This window comes from Aythya fuligula, chromosome 16, assembly GCF_009819795.1.
Source record: "Aythya fuligula isolate bAytFul2 chromosome 16, bAytFul2.pri, whole genome shotgun sequence".
Lineage (NCBI taxonomy): Eukaryota > Metazoa > Chordata > Aves > Anseriformes > Anatidae > Aythya > Aythya fuligula.
This window is the reverse complement of record NC_045574.1, coordinates 6,690,655-6,713,127: the sequence shown is the minus strand read 5'-3', so window position 1 is coordinate 6,713,127 and position 22,473 is coordinate 6,690,655. Positions and strand designations below refer to the sequence as shown.

Sequence of the window (22,473 nt, the reverse complement as noted above, 5' to 3'; positions counted from 1 at the left end):
CCATGTGAGGAAAGATTCTCTATTAGCAGTGCAATTAGATCCATGTTTGATAAGTGACAAGCAGACTGCCTAATGAAATTAAAATATCACCTGTTGGAGAGTTCACATCTGGAGTCTCACCTTGTGGGGCTGTTCAGACAGTTCTGAGTTGGCGTTACTGCAGGTGGTGTTGGCTGCTGCATCTAGTTCAGAATACTTCCTGGTTGTATTCTTTGCTCATTCTTCATCCTCTGATCTTTAAACTGGAAGATGTTCTCGCTGCCAGTGGTCACGCATCTCTGCAATGCTGGAGAGTGGATGTCTGTATAGTGTAGATAACGGTGAAGGAAAAGGAGAACAGTGTGGCATGGAGAACTTGAGGACGTTGAATTTGTTGTCTTGAAGTGTGATATAGTCATAAAACATGGTAACTTTTCAAAATTGTGGTTGGATTTCATTTATGAGTATTTTAGTAGGTTTACTTGGCAAAGTTTTGGTAGTGGGGGGCCATAGGGGTGGTTTCTGTGAGAAGAATCCAGAAGCTGCACCACACTAGATAAGGGCCCCACCACTGGCCAGGGACAATAAGCGATGTTGTTTGTGCCTCTGTGAGAGCATATTTAAGATAGATTAAAAAAAAAAACAAAAGCAACTGCTGAGGAGCAGCAGCTGGGAGAAGAGTGAGGAGTGAGAGTGAGGAGTGAGAAAGAGCACTACAGACACCGGGGTCAGTGAAGAAGAAGGGCAGGAGTTCCTCCAGGTGCTGGAGAAGTTCTCCTCTGGCAAGGCCCATGGTGAAGCAGGCTGTCCCCCCGCAGCCTATGGAGTACCATGGCGGAGCAGATCTGCACACTGCACCCTTGGAAGGGACCACAGTGGAGCCGGTGGATGTGGCCTGGAGGAGGCTGCGGCCTGTGGAGAACCACCACAGGAGCAGGTTCCATGCTGGAGCTGCAGCCTGTGGAGAGGGGACCACGCAGGAGCATGTGACCTGGCAGGAGCTGCTGCCTGTGGGAAGCCCACGTAGGATTAGTTCAGGAAGGACGGCATCCTGTGGGAGGGACCCCACGCTGGAGCAGGGACAGAGTGAGTGAGGAGTGTAGTAGACTGACTGTAACCCCCCTGCACTGCTCAGGGGAAGGAGGTGGAAGAGGGTGGATGGGGGGGAAAGGAGTCTTTGGTTTCTTTCCTTTGTTCCTCACTTCTCTAGCTTGTTTGTAATAGGCAATAAATCTTGGTGTCTCCCTACTCTGAGTTTCTTTTGTCCATCACAATAATGTGAAAGCTGAATCTTTACTAGTTGTCTTCTCATCATGCAGGTTTAGGAAAATATTTACCTAGCTGTGCTTTTGTTATATGTGGGGCTTCATACATTTGATTTATGAAGAAGGGAACCCCCAGACATAAAGATTAATTGCTTGTGAATCAGTGCTTTATTATGTATGAAGCATGAACCGGAGAATGACTGCAAAAAGTTCTTGCAGAGGCAGTAGGAGAAAAAATTTCCGAGATCTACAGTTTTACAAGCAGATCTCTGTAGAACAACGCAAAGAAATGCATTTGTCAGATACTGTTGAAAAAAGATCTTCAGAAGTTCACTCAGGCCATCATACTGCCTCAGCTTCTGAGGCCTTCCTGTTCACTCTGTTATGCCTTTACTTTGCTGTTTTTTTTTAATGTTCCTCCCCATCTGTCTTGTAAATACTGCTTGTTTGTCAAGTGTGAAGATGGATGCATTTTTTTCATGATCAGAAGTCATGCATTATTTGAAAACTTACTCTTTATCTTATTTTTTTTTCCACTGGGTTTGAGCAAGTATGTAATAAGAAATTATTTCTTGGTATTTCCTTAAAAGTCATGGTCTTGGTTGTTAACCCTTGGTTAGTTGGTCTGCATGTTACATTCTGAAGATGAGGCTCACTGTAGTCAGTCATGCTGCATATGAATTGAAATGTACAACACAGTGTGAAGGTACAGGGGTAATTCCTTCTAATAAACCTCTAAAACCAGTGTTGATGTTTCCAGATGCAGCTTTTGGCAGTACATATTACAGACACTGGAGAACCTGAATAGGTGCTCCCAGCAGCCATTCATTGAACTTGAGTAGGAACTGTAGTATTTTACTGAAGGCATTTTGCAGCAGCTGTTCTCATCCACCATACTACCTAGTATGTGCCTGTTTGTTTTTTTGTTTTTTTCTTGTATGTTCTTTTCTTTGTATGCTCTCATAACAAATAGTTAATAAACTGTCTGATTCTTCCCTCCTCCCCCGCCCCCCAGTGGTACACAGAGCCATCTTTTCTTTCCCTGAAGTGGGTCAGCATGGTTTTGGATTTTAGCCTGCTACTTCCACTTGTTCCGGTGTCATGGCATGTTTAGAATGGGCATCCTCCTTGTCGTGGATGCTGAGCTTAACTGTCAGCATTGCTGTTCCCCTGGATAGGAAAAAGACCTGGCTGGCTACATGGATTAAGTGAAAGACAACTTAATGTCTTCAGACCACTGTATCTTTGAGGGTGTCTTCATATCAATTTATAGCCTCAGAAGAAAGAATTAATTCTGTGCAGATGAAAAGGCTGAACACCCCCCCACCCCCCAGCATTCAGTTTGTGCAGTAGTGCCCCTGCTGCTCAGTTGATACGCACGAAGAATGTTAACAGGTGGTGGTCTTTGCTTTGGATCTACAAGGAGATCAAGTTCAGGGAGAACATGATACATGTAGGAGGAATCTTACTACTTGCGTCACAGTTTGTTACTCTCTGCTGTGATAACTAGCAAGAGGACTGCCTCAGTGTGGAGGGAATGGTCAGATGACCATCTGTTGTAATAGCCTCTCTGAGGCCTGGTGAACTAAAATTAAAATCGGCCAAGAGATTGAATTCCTATTGTGGTGGCATAACTACATAAGGTTTACTGGCTTAAATGGTTCTGTGCTTTGATGTCCGTTAAAAACTTTACTTAAAGGAAGCTTCATTTATATATATGTAGTGCTTGGTAGTGGTTGCAGTTGAGTCAAAGACTAGTGAATTTCCAAGAATCTTTCACTTGCTAGTATCTGCAAGCAGCTACTTGGGTTTCCACTTGCATCTTAAACCTCATGAAGCTTTCAGTTTTAAGATGTTATACCTGAGTGATTAGTTCTGCCAGCACTACTTTGCTCAAAATTGAGGCTGTGTTCCAGGCGATAAAGGCACTGCTTTGCTGTCATCATCGGAATGCATGTGGACAAATGTATAAATAAGATCACAACAATAACTGTAGTTCAGAGTACTCTGCATACACAAATGCTGTCTGGCTCTGGCTTCAGTTCTTTCTTGGAATCCTGCATATTCTGAGTTTTTTTTGTGATGCATATGAACCTGAGCAGGAAGCATATTGTATGCGTGGTGGTTTAGAGTGTTATGCATAGCTTATGCATGCTATGGGCAATGCTAATGAAAATGTTTACAAGTTCAACTGGAAGGGTGGGTGAATGCTGTTAATGTATTGTGAGTACAAGCAGGAAATCTTGAATTCAGTTACTCTGGTAAGTAATGTCTGTCTTTGCTTTTGCCGTAGTTCTGGTCCAAAATTCAACAGTGCCATCAGAGGGAAGATTGGTCTGCCTCACAGCATCAAATTAAGGTTCTGAGTTTTCTCTACTTTTTACTGCATCATTAATATGTTTTCTTTATAGTAAGACCAGTATATTTGAAGTTTTTTGGTAATCTTGTTGTTAATCTCTTTACAGCAGACGAAGATCCAGAAGCAAAAGTCCTTTCAGAAAAGACAAGAGTCCTGTTAGGTAGTTATTTTTTGCAAGTTTACTTTTTTTACCCACCCTCAAGTGAAGCTGGAAAAGTAATGCTGAAATAATGCACGACCACTTGCTGTCTGACATACAGTCACAAGTAATGCTGGAATTACTCATTCAGAAAGCCCATGAAAGGAGAGCATTAAAAATAGGTTGTTTTCTCCCTCCCTGTGTTACAAACTGCCACCTCCCCTCCAATTATCAGTGTACAATTGCAAATAATATCAGTTTGCAAAACATGTCTTGCTTTGCTTGTCATATTCCTGTATTTCCAAGCTTTCACAAGTTAATTCTAATTAATGTTAAGTAGCTTTTCTGTTAAATCTTACTAATACTAAATAGAGAATTAAAAAGTACTGTGAAAATGCCTTTTTTTTTTTTTTTTTTCTAATCACTATGGATGTTATTTGTAGAGAAGCCAGGTAACTTTGAAATCCAGAAAGTGCTTATTCATTCTTAAGCTTTTCAATTAAGGGGCTTTGATTTAGATAGCTGCTAGTAAGATTATTTGCTATATTAATACAGCTAAACTTAAACAATCCTGCACGCTTTTTCACTTACTAGTAAAGTCTTACTGAGATAATTTAAAATTTTCTTGCGTATTCTCAGTGGTTTTTTAACATAGATACATCTAAGTATAAAGAATTACACTACTGAAAACTCAATCCAGGATCTGGCATATTAATTCTATCCTGTACTTAAGTGCAAGTCTTCTTTTTTTTTTTTTTTAGCATTGAATCTTCAACAGTTTAAAAGTGATGCATCTGACTGATTTCAGCTGGTGTTCAGTATTAAAATAGAACACTGATCTCTTCTAGTGTCTGGGCTGACAGTAATTATTCACTATTCATGCTTTTTTTCTGGGTTAACAAGCTAAAACTATAAAAAGGTGAGGACTGGGGGTTCTGTTTGTGTAGATGTCAGTGTTCATGCTCTGACTGAAGTGACTGGCTGTATATAACGCTACAGTTTACAAAGCCAGTAAAAAAAGAAAATACTGCTTGTCTGACGGTTTAGATGGCTGGTCTGTGATAATTAATCCTGTTTTCTTTGTTTTCCTGTCCTTTCATCTCATCTTCTCAACTGCATACTCCTTAGTGGTACTCTTACCTGTTCAAGAGAGTAGCAAATTGACAGTCTCTGCTTAGGTGGGGCTTCTGAACTTAAAATACAGTTTCCCAGTCACACTTAATGCTTACAGTCATGCTTTTCCAGTCATGCTTAATGTTTACACAACGTTTATTCACATTAAAGAAATGTTACATTAGTATTAGGTTTTCAATTCTTGTCCTTTTTTAATATCGCAGGTGGTTTTTTACCACCAGACTTCAAAACACTGATACCCCTGCATGGCTAAAAGTTTAAATGAGTTATCTTAGGTTATTTTTTAATGTACCTTTCTGCTTTTCAGAGAACCTATTGATAATCTTACCCCTGAAGAGAGGGATGCTCGAACAGTATTCTGCATGCAGCTAGCTGCGAGAATTCGACCAAGAGATTTGGAAGAATTTTTCTCTACAGTAGGGAAGGTAATTATAGGGAAGTTAAAGTGATTCTGAATACTTCCTCAAGTTATCCTAGTTCAGGATTGATATTCTACAGAATGGTAAGCTAGTGGCTTTCTGGAGATTCTTGTACAGGAAAGTAACTTACCAAGAGTTAATGATTCATCGTGTTATGTGATGCAAAATACCAGGGATGCATTTCTGGTTCAAACAACTTCAGTTTTCAGAACTTCTGGTCTTTTGCAGGTGGGCCTGGCAGTTGCAGTATAGTATTAATTTTAGCTTAACTTCTAATTTTGAAAAATAGTATCTATTCCATGAGCTGTAAGGTTCTGGTATAAAGCATTATAGTGCTGCAGGTGTTCTATCAACCCTTTTCCTGTGGCATTCAACTACATTCAACTTTGAATCATAGCTTTTAATGCTAGCTTTCTGGGATGTGTTTGTTAGGATAGTTAGATGCTATTCTAGATTTGCAGCATGGTTACAAAGCTGTTGTCTTTGCAAGTAATTGTTTGTTAATATCTCTCTGGGAGTTGGACTGTATTGGCTCTTTTCCTGGTGTAACTCTATCTGTAACATCGTGTCTGTACTTGTCTTTTAGGTTCGTGATGTGCGAATGATTTCTGATAGAAATTCCAGGCGTTCAAAGGGAATTGCTTATGTAGAATTTGTTGATGTTAGTTCAGTACCTCTGGCAATAGGACTAACTGGACAGAGAGTCTTGGGTGTACCAATTATTGTACAAGCATCACAGGTAAGGACTTGAAAACCTAACTTTTTAACCATGTTGAGTGGTTATTCTGTTATCTTGCTAGTAAAGTTAATATTTGAAAATTTGATTGTCATTGAACACTTGGAAAACCATAACAAGAATGGTTAAATAATTTATAAATGGACTTTGGGTTCCAGTAGCTGACAGACAAATTAAAGCAACTCAAACTGGTAAAAGATGCATTTTGAAACTAATGATGCTAAGAAAACAGTAATAACAAAATTGTGATAGTGTTACAAAATCATAGTATATAGTATGTGTATGTATATAAAAAAGCAAAGTGACAATTTACTAGGCACAGGCCAGAATTTTGCACGAAGTCGTCCAGTTTGAAGACTTGAGACTTGTATCTCTATACTTTTGTCATGGTTTTGGCTTTTGTATTTTAAATTAGTCAGGTAGGCAGTATGCAGATAATTGAAAATATTATTATTATTTTACATAATTTTTCTTTTTTTTTTTTCCATAGGCAGAGAAAAACAGAGCAGCAGCAATGGCAAATAATTTGCAGAAGGGCAGCGCTGGTCCTATGAGGCTCTACGTAGGATCGTTACACTTCAACATAACTGAAGATATGCTTCGAGGAATTTTTGAGCCATTTGGCAGGGTAAATTTTGATTTGGCACTGGTGGTGTTTACCTGAAAAACCTACATTAGATGTAGAGCACTCAAATATCTTCTGGAAATAATTAGCAACTGTAAAATGTTAGCTTCACGTCCTCAACTATTCTGTACCTCTGTGTCCACAAGTCTTTCGATACTGAGTTAGTATTTGAGAGCAAATGAGAACCACGATATGTGAGGTGGTCCAGTGATTTTTGACCTGATGGTCTTATATGATGGAAAGCTGAGAATGCAATGAGTACCTAAAATTACTTAGAATCAAGTCTTGTTCACTGTAATTTTGTAGTAGTTCAATCAGTTTCTGAAGGGTTCTGTCTTAATTTTTGATTCACATTGTTAACCTTTGCAGTGTGTCCCTTCCTGCCCTCTTCCCTTTCTTTACACTCCTGATCAGTGAGTCCCAGTTTATGAAAGTGAGCAGATTGAATCTGAACTTTCCATTGGAGACCTAATAAATACTAGTACAGCACTGTGCTAACTAAGGCATCCTGGATATATCATTATTAGATAAAGTAAAGGTAATATATGCAGTACGCTGCTTAAATATTTTTTGTCAATCCCATTAATATTTTTCATACTGTTAAGACATTAACAGTGCTTCATAAATATCATAACAGTAATTTTCAGATGCTTTGTTGAGATTGAGTATGTGTATCTCTTTAATTCAGTTGCATGAAAGCCTAGAAAATTACAGTCGTTCATTAAATTGTAATTCACATGGCTGTTCTCATGTTTTTTTTCTCTCAAAGTCTGGCAGTAGGATTAATGTAGATTAGGAGGTTTACATAAAGAGCTGTGAAGGCTTTTTCCTTCTCTTAATTCCATGTACTCTGGTCTTAAGCTCAGTTCTTCCTCTCACTTCTGTGTTGCTGTCTCTTTCCAGCACTGTTTTCATGGCTCTAGGATGACTTATTGAATTTAAAACACACGAGTAACTACATTTTTAAGAGCTACCATATACCAATAATTATTCAAAACAGGCATGCTTCTCTTAAACCCTCTGGTCAGTTACGCAAACTGCATTTCTTTGTCAAATGGAGTTCCTTGGCACATGAGGTGCCATGACTATATTGTTTCAGTTAGTATTTCATAGAATGATAGAGTGGCTCGGTTTGAAAGGGACCTGAAAGATTATCTAGTTCCAACCCTCCTGCCATAGGGATGCCACCCACTAGACCACATTGCCGATCTAACCTGGCCTTGAACACCTCCAGGGATGGGGGATCCACAACCTCTCCGGGCCACCTGTTCCCATGCCTCACCACCCTCTGAATGAAGAATTTCCTCCTAACCTCTGATCTATATCTCTCCTCTTTTAGTTCCCCCTTGTCTTGTCATTATCCAATTGCACAAAGTCCGTCATTGTTTTTATAAGCCCCCTTTAAGTATTGAGAAGCCACAATGAGGTCACTCTGGAGCCTTCTCCAGGCTAGACAGCCCCAGCTCTCTCAGCCTTTGTAGGAGAGGTGCTCTGGCCCCTTGATCATCTTCATGGACCTCATCTGGACCCATTCTAACAAATTGATATCCTTGATGCTGTCTGCTCATTGTCTGCTAGAATGTCGCGTAAGACCAAGCCTCTGCCTGCAGCTGGAGTTCCTTTAAATAACAAGTTGTGTATCACCCTTATGTTTGCCTGTTTCAGTTTGTGTGTCAAAGTACATATCTAGCTGCCTCTATACTAAGTTTGATTAGAGGAACGAATGAGGAACTGATTTTAAAAAAAAAGTGGTTTCATGTTAATGTATGTATATTTGACAGACTGTCTACAGGTTTTGTTCCAAAATGTTTGGTAATTAATAGTCTTATTCTTATTTTTAGATCGAAAGCATTCAGCTGATGATGGATAGTGAAACTGGACGTTCAAAAGGATATGGATTTATTACGGTATGACTAGAATTATCAAACTTTATAGAGAACTTGAATATAACCTTTTCATGTAGCAAGTGTAGCTTGGTTAAATCTCACTTAAGTCTCATTTTAGAAATTTCTTGTTGTGTGACATGCAACAGTGGCCTGCCTTTCTTTCTTTTTGACAATTCTTTATGGGTTTTATGATTGAACAATGCACATATTTAGAATGGAATAGCAGATTCGATGATCGGTGCCTGTAAAGCAATTCCATTTTTTGCAGGCAAGGATACTAGCAAAAGCTATATTTTTCACAGTATTGTGAAAATGATCGAATTCAAGTTTTTATAGGGAAATCAAATTCCAGAGTCTAAAACTTTAGGTTGAAAACATCTTTCCTTTCCCCTTTGCGCTCGATACTTAATTTTCTGAACTTAGGTGTGTTAACTGACCTGACACCTGACAGTTTGTGAAAGAAATGTCTCTGCCTGGGACCTTTGGCACTTGGAGACAAATAAATCAGGCCTGACTTCATAACTGATACTTGATGCTTTTAATGCTGACAACATACTTACATTTTTAATTCCTGATGCAGAACATCTGCTAGGAGTAGTCAGTAAATGCATAACAGTTACAAAATTATGAAAGAAGTGACTGTCCTTGGAAAGTGTTAAAAGACAACTGCAGCCATGACTTTTGTTGACAGCAGTATCTAGATATTCTAGCTTCAACAATAATATGTTGTGTATGTACCCAACCTCATCTGTGTTTGGTTGAAACTGAAAATATGGAGCACATCTATGGTAGCTTGTAGCTATTGTTATTTTTAATGTAATGTTTTTCACGTTTATGTAACTGGATCTCAAATGTAACAAAAGTGCTGCTGAGTAGTGCAGGCAATATTACTAAATATATATTTTTCCAATCTACAGTTCTCAGACTCTGAGTGTGCCAAAAAAGCTTTGGAACAACTCAATGGATTTGAGCTGGCTGGTAGGCCAATGAAAGTTGGGCACGTAACTGAGCGCACTGATGCTTCCAGTGCTAGCTCATTTTTGGACAGTGATGAGTTGGAACGGACTGGAATTGACTTGGGAACAACTGGTCGCCTTCAGTTGATGGCAAGGCTTGCAGAGGGTATGTATGGGGATAAATAAGAAATGCATGAAAATACAGTTTTGCAGAATTTGGATTAATGTATCCCAACAAATATTCTGCATGTAACAATTTGTAAGCAATAGTAATTTTTGAAAATAGTAATTTCTGATACTTCAGTTACTGCATCCATGACTGAGTAAAAAGTGCTTGCTACAAGGTGTATGTTCTTGTGCCCTTTTCAGGTACTGGTTTGCAGATTCCCCCAGCTGCACAGCAGGCTCTGCAGATGAGTGGATCATTGGCATTTGGAGCTGTTGCAGGTAAGATATAATTGCCTAAATATTTTAGAAAAATAAATAATTATAATTTTGAGATGAGGTACCAAAATCCATCTTCTGATCTTTTAAGATGGAAACATAGATACCACAGCATGTTTTACAAATTGTGGAAGTTCTCAAATCCATGAGCATATAAACAGTGTATAACAGCTTTGATGGGTGTGCTTCATTTTATGTTACTTTTGGCAAATCTATTCTAGTTCATTTAATTCATCCCAAGCCTTCATCTCTTTCTTTACTATTCACAGTTCTACTGCAGTGTAAATATTGACTGTTAACACTGTCAGACTCATTGTAAGGGGATTGACCCTCTGCAGAATCCCTTCTGAAGAAACAGAACTGTACCAGGGGCAGGAAGGTTAGTGGGACTTCATGGAGGAATGTTACAGTAGTTACGGTTAATAGAATCACAGAATGACTTGGGTTGGAAGAGACCTTAAAGACTATCCAGTTCCAACCCCGCTGCCATGGGCAGGGATGCCACCCACTAGACCATGTTGCCCAGGGCCTTGTCTAGCCTGGTCTTAAACACCTCCAGGGATGGTGCATCCACAATCTCTCTGGACCACCTGTTTGAGTGCCTCACCATCCTCTGAGTGAAGAATTTCCTCCTAACCTCTAATCTGAATCTCCCCTCTTTTAGTTTAAAAACATTCCCCCTGCCCAAGAAAAAAAAGTCGCTCTCCATCTATTTTATAAGCCTGCTTTAAGTATTGAAAAGCTGCAATGAAGTCTCCCTGGAGCCTTGTCTTCAGGCTGAACTGTCACAGCTCTCACAGCTTTTCTTCATAGGAGAGGTGCAAGACTCTATATTTGTCCTAGTGAGGTGAATGCTGTACATCAGGGTATCTTTGTGTTGCTTGGGAGATTGGCTATAGCTTGTGTACTCTGCCAGTGGGTGTGTTGGAAGTGTTACTGAGATCTTACTGTAATCTATTTTGAGGAAGAATGAGTATGAGGCTAAGGATATGATTGCTGCTGCTGCTTAGTTTATAGCTGGCCTAAATAAAATGTTCAAGAAGGCTTCAGGTAACTTCTATAGGACATTGGGAATTCAGAGTGGATTTTTTTAAACTAGTATGAGAACAATGAGTGGCAAATTTCATAGCAGTAGAAAAGATGAGAAATGTCACAACTAGATGCTGGAATGTGTAAGAAATGTCAAGAAATCAACAAAGTGTATATACATAGGGTTTTCTTGTCTTCCAGCAGTTTGTGACAGAAGTGATTCAGACTTAAGCTACACCTGAATCGTGTTACTGAAGTTCAGGTGCAATGTTGAGAAGATTCTACATGTGTAACTGTAGATAGTTGTGGGAAAAAAAAATAAGATCTACCCCTAGACAGAATTGTGGAAGGAAAAGGAACTGGCTAGTTAAAGAAATGTGGATTGAGGAAAAAGTTTATCAGAGAAGGAGATGAATAAGACATGGTGGCAAGAAAGAATAATAACTAGTACAGAAGGAGAAGAAAGGTAAACAACAGTAAAAGAAGATCACCTTTAATGTAGGTGACAGTGTTGTGACAGTCTTACTTGAAAACAAGTGTAGTTGGTGAGAAAGGAGAGATGTTTTTAAACAATAACAAAACAAAAACAAACAAAACAACAAACAAACAGCAATCCTTTCCTCTCTGCCATATCTGAAACAAGGTAAAGAAATCCAGCCAGTGGGGTGCCAAAAATACCCTTAAGACATCTAAACTGTTAGAATAGCACTGAATCAGTATGAGGCAACATAACTGGAGTTCTGTGGAGGAGTAAATTGCAAGGCTGAAGACAGGTTTTTGAAGAATGTGCATATTTAGCGATTGTAGAAATGAAAGTGGTAGGAGTATTATTGTGTATTCCGCTTGTATAGTACAAAAGGAATAATGCAGACATGTACAATTTGAGTAACTTTGGAAAAGGATAAAGCTTTTTGCTACCATAGAGTCATGACCTATCCCCAAAGTGAGATTTGGTTATGGATTAAAGATCTCTTTACTCTTGTTAGAGAAAATTACTACCAGGAATTATGTCATTATGGGAGACTTTAACTTCCCTGATACAGATTGGAGAAGATTTGCTAGTAATAATGGTGGGGCCCAGATATTCCTGGATGTGATATCCGACAAATTTCTTCATCAAACACTCACTGACTCATGAAGAAGGGATGCTATTTTAAACTCATTTTGGTAAGTAATGAAGATGTTATGGATGAGAATAGAAATGACCATTGACTGAGTGATCATGAGTTGCTCAATCTTAAATGGAAGGATAATCAGGTCTGTAACTAAGGCTTCTGACTTCAAAAGTGATGGTTGAAGAAGTAAGAAAATCAAGTCAACTGGTCTAAGAAACTTGGGGTGTAGGAACAGACAATGCATAAAAAGTTTCTGCAGTTCCTTACTGCCAATGCTATATTGAATCTGTATTCCACAGAAAGAAGAAATGGTCCTTTTAGAAATGGGCTACACGCTGAACTGGGTGATTAAGTACTTCAAAAGAAATAAAGAATTAGCACAGAGCCTGTGAAGAATAGGAAAAAAGGAAAAGGACTGATAATAAAGAAAACAATGTTATCAGTTCAGGAAATAGATAAAATGAGAATTACCTACCAAGACTGAGATTAAGTTTGACTCTATAAAAGACATGAAAGCATACATGAAGACTTAGAAATCTTGAAGAGAACAAAAAGGAGGAATCAGGGCTGAAGTTGAATGAAAAAAACACTCGTGTGTTACAAACAATGTTTCAAAAGAACTTTGTTCCCTCAGTTTTTACTGGGGACACTGGTCATAACATTTGGATTTTGAGAAAGGTAAGATAAGAATATGGATTGAAGAAGAAAATAATTCACAAGGTAGAAGGAAATCTGAAAGTAAAACTGAATGTTCTCAGTTCAGGGTAATGAGAAGACTCCCATCAAATTAGTGAGGAAATAGGTACATAAAATATAAGATCTGGTATTGTCAATAAATACTTTAAATCCGTGATACGTAGCAGAAACATCTATTTATAAATCTCCTACCCTTAGAAAAAGGAAGGAGAAAATAACAAGACTTGCAACTGTCCAGATTGTTTCACTTTGCTCCTTTAAGAATCATAGTAAAGACAGGCAAACTGGAAATAAGATTTAAATATAGCATGCTTTCAGAAAAACTGTGCATGAGCACTAACAATCAGTGATAAAAAATGGACCTGCGTAGACATAGCTGTAGTAAAAATTAGTAAATGAACTGCTGATTTATGTCATTTGGAAGTTTAGCTTCCAAATGAAATTACTAAAAAGTAGGTAGTACAGAAAGTACAAATACGTAAAGGATTGGAGGAAAGGGGCTTTTTCTTAATAGAAGCTGGGAAGGTCTGAGGATGTTGTTCAAAGTTAAGGTTTTTGACTGGTCTTGTTAAATACAGCATAAAGAACAATGGCAAAACAGTAGGAATGAGATGAGTGTAAAAATAGAGGTGCTGTAAATACAGGATGCTTGGGGTGTGACACATTTTTCACTTGGTGGGGATTGAAACAAATTTCAGTCATATAGCCTGGGACCTTAGCAGTGAAAAATAGCCAAGGAGGTGGGAAATACCTAACCACCTTAGTTTAGTCAGTGAGTGAGTGTGAGCTGTCAGTGTGGAGTGCCTTTGAAAGGGCAGCTGTGTTGCTAAGAGTTAGCATATCTGTGTGTCTTGAGGTGTCAGGTACAAATTGGTGAATGGTTCTGGTCACAAGTGTTCAAGATGATGAGCTAAACAAGACTGAAATAGGGTAGCTAAAGATACATAGTTATATGGGAGACCTGAGAACTTGAATATTATTCCCATTGAGAAAATTCCAGCAGGAAAAAGAGTCTAACACTTAGAGCTGTTGCTATAGCTGTTGTTCTTTGTGTAAATTCTGTGTGAAAATCAGAAACCACAAGGCTACAGAGCACTTAAAATGCTTTGTGGAACAAAACATTTTCTTACTTTTGGGAAAAAAAATCTTTATGAGAAAGATTTAGTCTGTAGCAATGGAGGGAGGAGTAGGTGTTATTCAGTACTGGCATTTTAGCTTCTGTTGTATTGTAAATAATTGCTGAGAAAACTGGAAAATATTTAGCTGGCATTTACTTAATTAAAGCTAGCTGTTCTTCAAAATAAAAATATAATGTCACTATTTTAAGACAGTGCTTTGATAGGTATTTGTGTTTCTGCTTTATCTGTGCTGACTATGTACTTCTCAGTCATGCTGAACTCACTGCTCTTTCAGATAATGTTTACAGAATATACTCAACAAGTTACTTTGAGCTGGATTGATATATCAGCTTGAGTTTCCATGTACTGTTCAAAACTGCATGTAGGTAAAAATATTATTCTGAGGGGACGTTGTATTTCTAAATTCCGAGTGGATTTAGAAGATAAAAGGGCAATTCTTCAATCATGACCAAGGAAAAAATTCAGTTGATGAAAGAGATTTGATGAACAGGAATGTTTCAGAAGTAGTAGATAACCTATGAAACTTGGTGCCACCAAGATATTGATAGCTGATCTGCTGTGCCTGGAGCAGACTTGACTCTGAGCCCTAGACAGAATTTAATGAACTAGTTACCTTGTAGATTTGCCATGTTGGGTGCTTGTGGCCAGGAAGACTTGGCTGTAGAGCCCCAGGCTGACTGACATTTGGTGGGTTTAGCTGAAATGATGTGAATGTATGATTGTCAGAGTTGCAGAGGGAGAAGTCTGTCCTCATCTAGAGTGACTTAATAGATTTTGTTTGTTTTTATTTATTCAAGCACGCTTGTTTACCAAAATAAAATTTAAAAAAGGCAATAACTAAAGGCAATAACTACCTTGGAAATTATTTATAGATTTGGATAAATGATGTGGATACCTGGTTTTCTGTAAAGAACACACCATAGGACAGTCTTACCCATTATAGGATTTCTTGCTCTATGCAGTGGAGGATTCCTTCCTGTTAAAAGACAAAGGGGAAAAATGCTAGGTGTAACCAGCCTTCAGAGCTATCTCCTTTTGTCTTATATTTTACAAGATAGTTCCCAGTATGTGTTCTTATATGGAAGTCATTTGGAAGGCACTTGAAGACATGTCTCAGGGCTTTTGTTGCCTCATATTCCTTTAACTTTCTTCCTGTTGGTCTGCCAGTGTTCTGGAGGGAGAGGCTATAGAGAGGAAGAAGTACATAGATTAGGTCCTCAGATACTTCCAAGTAAGCTTTTTCAAGGGGCCCATCTACTCACTGCTTTCTAAATGAGCAAATTCAGATAATGGTTACCTTTAATCTTCCACCTCCTTATGAATGAATTGAAAAATAAAAAAAAAAGTGAGGAGGTTTAAATTTTTCTTGCATTCCAAAATATTCTGTTACTGACTTGAAGTTGCTAAGTCAAGTACTTGAGTCATATCCTTGAAAATGGCTGAAAAAACGGCATTTTTCTGTCCCTATTACTTCAAATTGGGACAGCTACGTGTTGTTGTATGAGTAATTATGTTTACTTGACAAATAAAATGCTCTGAACACTTTCAAGTGTTTTAAAATTGAAAAACACCAAACTAACTTGTGTCGTTAAGACATTTTATATGAAAAGATAACAGGTGAAATACCTCCTTGTTCTACTTGAAATAAAATTTGGTAACTGCTTTCAGAACGCTACATATGGTTAACTATGTGCTTAATGCTTTCAATTAAGGTAGCAAACTTTTAATGCCTGCAAGAACTGCTGTATTTCTTTTCTCAAGGAAAAAAAAGGTCTTAGGAAGAGTTCAAGCACAACACAGACAAGGTAGAAACAATATATTAAACTAAAGGACATGGTCACCTTTTCCTTTCCTTTTAAGTTATGGTTTCTTTTTGAAATACACTTGCTTACCTGTGTGGTCATGGAGTATCTCTCAAATACGAGACATCCTAGCTGAGAAGCTGAACTAAGTGAAACTATTTATACTTAAGAGAGGAACAGTGAGAGCAGGTCTAGGTTCTTGAACAAGCTCCTAACTGCAAAAATACAAGCTAACCAACCTGATAAAATAATGCTTGCAAATGTGCTAATTAACTTCTGTATATTTTTCTTCAGATTTGCAAACAAGACTTTCTCAGCAGAATGAAGGTAAACTATAATTTAATATACCTTGTTACCATTAGATTTTGTGTTACAAGTGTTGTTTCTAAGTGAAATGCTTCTGGTGTGGAGTCTGTCCACAGCCTGAGGTTGTATTGGTGTTTGTAGAAATTATAATATCAACAAAGAACAGAAAGTGTCGTAAACCTTTTTTTTCCTGTAGCATTTCCTCAGTATTGGACTGACATATAGCCTGTGAATGTTACCTAGAAAATATGTGGGTTGCGGTGTGGCTTTGTTTTCTCCTACCTTAAAGGTAGAGACTGGAGGGCTCATTTTAGAATTAGGAGTTTGGGATTATTTTCCCTGGATTAGTCATGATGTTACTGATTTTGATGCCTGTGTAGGTAGAGAGAAGGTGGCCTTTATTTCAGCTAAATTAACAGAAGCTTACAGCCTATGGAGAGGACAGCCTATTTATATTACATAAACAGCTTATATAATGCAACTTTAATGAGATTAATAAGATGCACCATGATGATTGGTAACAATAGATGGCAACTAATAGTTTAGTTATTGAGAGTGTAGTTCACTTTATTGGTTTAGTTATCAAATATTACCAGCATGATGCCTTTCTAAGTAAAGGAGAAAAAATATGTATGCATATAACAGAAGTATTTTGTGCTCAAAATACATCTTGAGAACTCTCGGAAGTGGATGTCACCTCCTGTGAAGTCAGATGGGGTGGTCCCACTCCATCTGAAGCTGCTGTCTGACTTAAATGATGAGTATGTGTCCCAGTTGAAGTGCTAGTATACAGCTCTGGCAGAGTTTAGATGCATACAAAGATGAATGTATCTGTATTCATTTGTTCAAATTGAAAATCTGCCTAAATCAACATGCAGAGTGATCTGTTAACTTTTTGATATCAGTTGTAGTTAATCTGTTCTATCTTCCATATTGATCAATTTGAGAATTTTCTATAATAGATGGTGACTAGCTAATGAGTTCTTTGCCTTCAGTTTTCAGTTTAGTTAGATTTGTTGCTATGACTGCTGAATGCTGGGGTTTTAGAGAAATGAACCATTTAAATTGGAAAAATGCATAGCGGATTCTTAGATTTGGTATTGTTTTTTTTCCCATTAAAACAGTTTTGGCTGCAGCTGCTTCTGTACAACCACTTGCAACACAGTGCTTCCAGCTTTCCAACATGTTTAATCCTCAAACGTAAGTGATTTGTCATTATTTCTGTTTGCCTTTTGTTGATGACCTAAATGTGTGAGAAAGTAATTAGAATGTTGTGGAGGTGGGTTTTCTGATGGTTGGTTGGTTGTGAGTTCAGTGTTGTTGTGAGTAATGTTTCCATCTCTGTCCTGTTCCTCTTCTACCCCCTGCAGTGAAGAAGAAGCTGGCTGGGATACAGAAATTAAAGATGATGTGATTGAGGAATGTAACAAACATGGAGGAGTTATCCACATCTATGTAGACAAGAATTCAGCTCAGGTACGCCTGGTTCCAGGAACACACTGAGTAGTTTTTAGGAGTTTTGTTGCTTTGTACTTGATAGAGGGAGCATTACAAATACTTTTTTTTCTTAATCTGAGTCTGAATTTCTTGAAGGGGCTTGCAGTTTTTTCAAGAACGTAGATCGTTTCCTTCTGTTCTGAGTCAGTTTTCTGGTGTTGCAGTCTGCTTTTAAAGATTTCCACAGCTGAAGTTGCTGTGGGAATGCAAGCAGGAGAATAGCAATAGCTATTGCTTTTGGCTTTTCCCTTAAGCTGTGCATTTCTGAAAAGCAAGGGACTTCAAATGTAGATACCATGTAGGTTCTGAGCACATGGAGCTGCGACTCTGCCTCACTTCATCTAACTCATGATGTGACAGCTGTAACCTTTTGTTTTAATACCACCTGCTAGGTTATGTGAAATCCATTTTGCCATTCTAGCACAGAATGGCTCACACACATGGCTCAGACATAAAATACTTACTAGTATTTGAAAATACCTTCTTTGGACACAAATTTTCACTGTGCTGTTTTCTGGGCGTAGACTCCTGTTATGTTTTTCTCTCATTTTCAGTTTCTCATCCCCAATCTTTTGGGGCTCCTTTCCAGACAGACAGACTTCCTAAACTCTGAGGGCTGTCAGTATTCAGCAGTGAAGTCATAATTGGTGGGGGTGAAAAGGTTGCAGTCCAAGCTGAACGCATAATTTTCTCTTGCACCGCACCAATCTGTGTGGTGTGTAAGGAAAACTAAAGCTTTCTATTGCTGTCTCATTTCACGGTATAAACAGCTTGGATGTCTGTGCAGGGGGATGCTGAGAACAACTGTGTGCACTACTCAGTGCTTTAAACAACAGCTTTCTGCTGCCTGGTTGTGGTCTGCTAGAGCCCTTACCTCAGATTGTTCCCTTGAGAAAGGATGCTGTCACAGTGGGAGAAGTTAGCAGGGGCTGGAGAATACTGCTGAAGCGAAGGCTGAATTCAGTTTCTTAATACCTTATTTTCCTCTAAAATCTTTCAGCTAGGATGCGACCTGGTTGAAGAATTATTGGTAGTATTCTGTTTAAGCAGGTGACCAGAAGCAGAAGTCTACAGTAATGTGTATACATTTGTTTTGTTGGTTTTCAATGCGAATGTTGCAGTACTTTGGGTTAGGCTGGTTTATTGCTTAGCTTGCAGATAGACAATTCCAGGTATCTCATCAAAAGACAAACGATGTGTCTGTCACTCTGGTTAGATACTATCTTAGGTTGTTCTTACTGTACCAGCCTTCTTTGAAGTGATGGATGTCCTGTCCCCAGGCACAAGTACTTAACCTTGTTGAAAAAAACTGCGTACTAGTTAGACTTAACTAGTACATCTAGTTAAGCATTTGTCATTAAATGTTAGTTACTCATGAAATTTGATGGTTAGCCCAACTCCTTGCAGTCTTCTGTTTCACATGAATCATAGAATATCCCAAGTTGGAAGGGACCCAAAAGGAGCATCAAGTCCAACTCCTGGCACCCCGTGGGTCTACCCAAAAATTCAGACCAAGTGACTAAGTGCACAGTCCAAATGCTTCTTAAACTCTACCAGGCTTGGTGCTGTGACTATGTCCCTGGGGAGCGTGTTCCAGTGTGCAACCACGCTCTCAGTTAAGAACCTTTTCCTGATGTCCAGCCTAAACCTTCCCTGCCACAGCTTGACTCCATTCCCTTGGGTCCTATCACTGGTCACTGAAGAGAATAGATCAGCGCCTGCCCCTCCACTCCTACTCGTGAGGAAGCTGTAGGCTGTGATGAGGTCTCCCTCCCCATAGCCTCTTTTTCCAGGCTGAACAGGCCCAGTGACCTCAGCCACTCCTCATATGTCTCCCATTATACAATGAAATTGTGCAATTGGCAACCATTAGATTATAATTCAAACAGTGTAAGGAACAAGTAAGCAATCCATTGCTTTCTGCTTCCATAACAAGCTCACATTGTCTCACATTTTTTCTGCAAAACCTTAGAAAAGATTCGTGCTTCCTGCTGAAGTAACTGCTACAGTATGGTAATGCATGTTTGTAAAAATTCTCTCCAGTACTTCCATATTCTTGTGTTCATTCTATAGTACCAGTGGGTACCAGTAGAAACATGGTGAGGCAGGTTTGCCTCGATAACAACCATTCAAAGGAAGTCTATGAGAATTGACAATGTAGGAAATCTTCAAGCTTCTAATAGACTGTACACTTCTGTATTGCAGGGCAATGTGTATGTCAAATGTCCTTCAATTGCTGCTGCCATTGCAGCTGTAAATGCATTGCATGGGAGGTGGTTTGCAGGTGAGTAGATTTCGTCTAGAAACATGCATTTATTCCTTAATTGCAGAAATTAACAAATACTGATTTTTTTTTTTTTTTAAATCTTCTGATTAGGTAAAATGATTACAGCAGCGTATGTACCTCTTCCAACATACCATAGCCTTTTCCCAGATTCTATGACTGCAACCCAACTACTGGTTCCTGTTCGACGATGAAGATGGATTTAGTCAGTTTTGTACATAGTTATTTTTTGGAGGAAGATTGAGTTATCTTTTATTTAGATAAAACTAAAGGAAAGGATTTAATGTCATTTTGTGTACACTTCCTGCTACCTTTAAAAATAAAATGAAGTAAGCAGAAATGCAGTGTGTTCATTCTCCCTAACTAGCATTTCCACTGTATACAAAGCTGTTGACTTCTTGTTCTGCCTTGTAATTCTTGTACATTTACTAAGGTGATCTGTAGGAACTGAGAAGTAGCTCATAGAAAACAAATTCTCTGTAAAAGGCAGATGGGACATAATGACATTTTTAATGTTTCACAAGCCTTTCTTTTAATGCAGCAATTACATTTTACATTTCACTAAATGTAGGTGGTCTGCTAAAGGTTAATATCGGAGATAGACTTTATGAAGGGACATATTTAGTGTTGTGTATAAATGGAGAATTCAAAAGGCTACTGAAAGCTGATTCCAGTCAGCCACTCAGCTTGCTTTGTGCTGAATAATTGGTAAGAATAGAAAGATTGAAGGGTTTTATTTCTTGATGGTAACTTTTGATTAATGTATCTGTAAAAGTTTCTTTGTAAATACTGTGTGAGGTGTGTCTTAAGTTTCCAAACAAAACGATCTCTGCATTTCCAGATAAGTTTCTGTGTATGCAGTGTAGCACAGTTGGAAGGATTTCAGCAGAGTCTGAAAATCAGCAGGAAATACAGAAACATGTTTTGTTCTGGTTGCATATAATCTTTGCTCTTTTTAAGCTCTGTGAGCTCTGAAATATATTTTTGGGTTACTTCAGTGTGTTTGACAGGACAGCTTGATATTTCTATCAAACAAAGACTTTCATATTGCAACAATCTTTGTAAGAACCACTCAAATAAAATTCTCTTAAAAAGGCTTTTATGAAGTTTTATTTCTCCCGTCTCCTAATACCATATAAGCAGGGTGTTTGAGCATCTATCACCTGCCTCCATTCTGAACAGCCCCCTCCATCTACTCTTTCAAAACTGGAACTCTATCTCCAGGGGAAAATGCAGGTGCTTTTTCCTGCTGTTCTGAACCCATTGTGTGCTGCAGCTGTGGGTGAGGGCTTGTGGGTTACTCACCAGCCTGGCAGCGGACAACCCTTCTACTTTTGCAGGCTACCTGTAGACCGGTTCTAGAGGTTAATTCCTCCCTCCCCCCCATCTTTCGCAAATAGTTGCAAATCATGCAGGTGTAGAAATCTGAACACCAGCCCTGGAGAACCTGGGACAATTGTATTGCTGCCTCGGTACCTCTTTGTCACTTCTGTGACACTTTTGACACTTTTCAATCATTGGCTAACAGCAGCTGTGTGACAAAGGGGCAGGGAGTATCTGCCTCTCTGGGTGAAGATGGGCTGAACAGAGAATGCTGCCTGTGCCTTCAGGCAGTACGGTGGTGACCTGGGCTCCAGCTACTTAGGTTGCCATTCAGAGTCTGGGTAGCTTTGGTTGACCTGCAGCAGGTAAGCAATGGCCTTCAGAAATCCAGGATGGAGCGCTGAGGCCATGGAAATGGGACCGGGGGAAGATGAACTGGAGCAAATAGAAAGGAAATTGTGGGGAGGAGGCCAGAGGCTGGCCCAGAAGTACATGACAGCTGAAGAAATCCAAGCAAAGCTTAACTTTATTTTGCTTGACTATTTTTTCAGTTGCCAGTATAAATCCACCACTGCTAGTTGGGGTAAAACTTCAGCCGTTCCAAAGCATCTGTATTGCTCAACTTATTTGTACAGAATTTCCCTCACAGGTTAGTAAGCCACATGATAGCATGCAAAGAACAGGCTTTTACTGGCAAATCTCAACTTCTCCGTCAAGAGTGGAGAAATGGCACTTGGACTACCTCCATCCTGTATAGGCACTGGCTGAAGCTCCTCTGCTGAGAGTTGTGCTTCAATGAAGCTAACTTGTCCTTTTCCATCATTCAGAAGAAATACAAGAGGAGCAAAGGAAGGCTTGTTTCAAAAGCCAAGTAACAGGAGATTGCAACACTAAGCTAAATGTTTCATAGTCCAGCTGTACACACCATGGTAGCAGGTGAATGGTAGGTTCCTTGTGAAGCACCTTATAAAGCCCATTATAAAGCCCTTTATTTCCTTAAGGAAATAAAAGCCCATTAAGGAAGACTGGAGGAGACTACGTGTGGAGTATGGTTAGCTGTTAGCACAGCTTGCTTTGAGAGGTGAGGCACCTTGCCTGTCAAAGGGAATGGAAAGTCACCTGGGAGCCGGGTACAGGAGGTGGCAACGACTGACACTTGTGCCCTACAGGCCATACTTGGGGGTTGAGAGCCGTGGAAGAGGCGGTACAGTCCAGGGGTGCTGTTCTGTGCTGACAACTTGCAGCCAGTACAGCTAGTCCTGACCGGACAGCTTTGCAAAGATGTTTCTCAAGGTCTGACAGATTGGGTATCCCCCATGGCAGGTGTGACTTTCACAAAG

General features: G+C 39.1%; 1 protein-coding gene across 3 annotated transcripts in view; it reads left to right on the top strand.

The window, feature by feature from the left end:
* RBM39 (RNA binding motif protein 39) overlaps window positions 1-20,907 on the top strand; it is a 31,667-nt gene extending 10,760 nt beyond the window's left edge. Inside the window, exons 5-17 of one of the 3 annotated variants that reach the window (XM_032198094.1) lie at window positions 3,538-3,603; window positions 3,713-3,763; window positions 5,184-5,301; window positions 5,882-6,034; window positions 6,522-6,659; window positions 8,498-8,563; window positions 9,460-9,664; window positions 9,868-9,945; window positions 16,018-16,050; window positions 17,154-17,229; window positions 17,400-17,505; window positions 19,732-19,810; window positions 19,904-20,907. In XM_032198094.1, the coding sequence (XP_032053985.1) occupies window positions 3,538-3,603; window positions 3,713-3,763; window positions 5,184-5,301; window positions 5,882-6,034; window positions 6,522-6,659; window positions 8,498-8,563; window positions 9,460-9,664; window positions 9,868-9,945; window positions 16,018-16,050; window positions 17,154-17,229; window positions 17,400-17,505; window positions 19,732-19,810; window positions 19,904-20,004 (1,270 nt within the window). In that variant the 3' untranslated portion in view covers window positions 20,005-20,907. Of the gene's footprint in view, window positions 1-3,537; window positions 3,604-3,709; window positions 3,764-5,183; window positions 5,302-5,881; window positions 6,035-6,521; window positions 6,660-8,497; window positions 8,564-9,459; window positions 9,665-9,867; window positions 9,946-12,014; window positions 15,257-16,017; window positions 16,051-17,153; window positions 17,230-17,399; window positions 17,506-19,731; window positions 19,811-19,903 lie in introns of those variants that run through there. The other 2 variants (XM_032198093.1, XM_032198095.1) reach the window with 2 other exon arrangements.
* Window positions 20,908-22,473: the final 1,566 nt, after the last annotated feature.